General features: G+C 68.5%; 1 protein-coding gene across 1 annotated transcript; it reads right to left on the reverse strand.

Annotated features, from left to right (window-relative positions):
• Positions 1-3: 3 nt before the first annotated feature.
• ADM2 (adrenomedullin 2) lies at positions 4-969 on the reverse strand. Its single transcript, XM_011384151.1, has 2 exons — positions 860-969; positions 4-322 (listed from the first exon to the last, which is right to left on the reverse strand). Exons 1-2 carry the CDS (start codon positions 967-969, stop codon positions 4-6), a joined length of 429 nt encoding a protein of 142 aa, XP_011382453.1.
• Positions 970-1,408: the final 439 nt, after the last annotated feature.

Here is a 1,408-nt window from a genome sequence, read left to right on the forward strand (position 1 = left end):
CCCCTAGCCATAGCTGTGGGGACTGCTGGGGTCCACGGGGGACGAGTCCCGTGGGCCAGCCGATGCGACTAGCTGCCACAGGCGGTGGCTGAGGCTCTGCACCTGGCAGGTACCCAGCCCACAGCCCGCCCGCAGGAGCTGCGCTCTGGGCCTGCGGGGGCCCAGGTGTCGGCGGGGGCCGTTCCGGAGGGGCTGGCCCACAGCAGGGCCCAGGCCGGTGCTCCGCTGCACGTGGAGGGCCTGGCGTGGCTTCCGGACAGCGGGCCAGGGTGCAGGATGCTGGGGCTGCAGGCTACTGGAAGACAGCCAGGCTGGGGGCCCCCTGCAGACGGGGACAGAGGAAGTAAAGCCCACGACCCAGCCTTCCAAGGGCCCCCAGATGCATGCAGTTCCCACCTGGAGCACTGGCAGGGGAAGCCCTAGGTGCCTTCAGAGCTCAGGCCTTGGGTCCTGGCTACTCAGCCATCCCAGTAGTCCAGGTCACAAAGGGCAGCCAGGCGTCTGTGAGCCACCACACTCAGAGCCAGAGTGACCCCCTCTCAGCCCTTCCCTTGGAGAGAGGGAAGGCCTGGGGACCCCTCCAGCCTTCCACCTGCTAGCAAACCTCTCCTGTTGAGGGGCTGCTTGCTCCACAGAGCCGTAGGAGAGCAGGCACAGAATGGGGGCGGGGGCGTGGGGGGCTATTGCACTGCTTGGGACTTGCTGAAGGCATGAGGTAAGCTCCAGTGGCAGGCGGTGGGGCAGGGGGTTCTCTGAGCGGTGCACACTGGAGACAGTTGGGGGCCGACGCTGGGCATGCCCAGGCAGTCTGGTTTCTGGGGATTCAGCCAGGGCGCGGGCTGGGCTGGGCCCCACTCACCTGGGCCTGGCAGGCCGCCAGCTCCTGCCCTGGTGGAGAGGCAGCGCGTCCGGGAGCTGCAGGCAGAGGAGGCTGATGCAGCCCAGGGTGACCGCCGGGAGCCAGGCCATGGCAGCGGGGCTGGACCGGGCAGCGGGCCGGCAGGTGCAGGGGCCACCCCCACCCAGAGCCACCCTTCTGCAGCACGTGGGGAGCCCTCCGCGTTGGGGGAGGGCAGGCCGGCACCTGCCCCTGGTCCAGACCGAGCTGGTCCCTGGCAACCCCAGAGCTAAATAGTCTTTCCTGGAGAAGGCGGAGCTGGACATACCGCCGGGCCCAGTGCCCTCCCTCGGCGCCCCCACTCATCCCTCCCACCCTGTCCTGCCCATGGGGTAGCACTGTGGGAGCAGCAAAGGGGTGACTGAACCCGATGGCATGGGAAGAGGTATCCCACTCCACCGGGAAGTGCTGGGGGCCGCCAGACCTCGCTTCCAGAGCCTTCTGGGAGGGGACACTTTCCCGGAGCCTGGTGGGGGCCCAACCTCCCAGACAGAAGGACTCAGTTCCAGA

This window comes from Pteropus vampyrus, unplaced genomic scaffold (assembly GCF_000151845.1).
Source record: "Pteropus vampyrus isolate Shadow unplaced genomic scaffold, Pvam_2.0 Scaffold563, whole genome shotgun sequence".
NCBI lineage: Eukaryota > Metazoa > Chordata > Mammalia > Chiroptera > Pteropodidae > Pteropus > Pteropus vampyrus.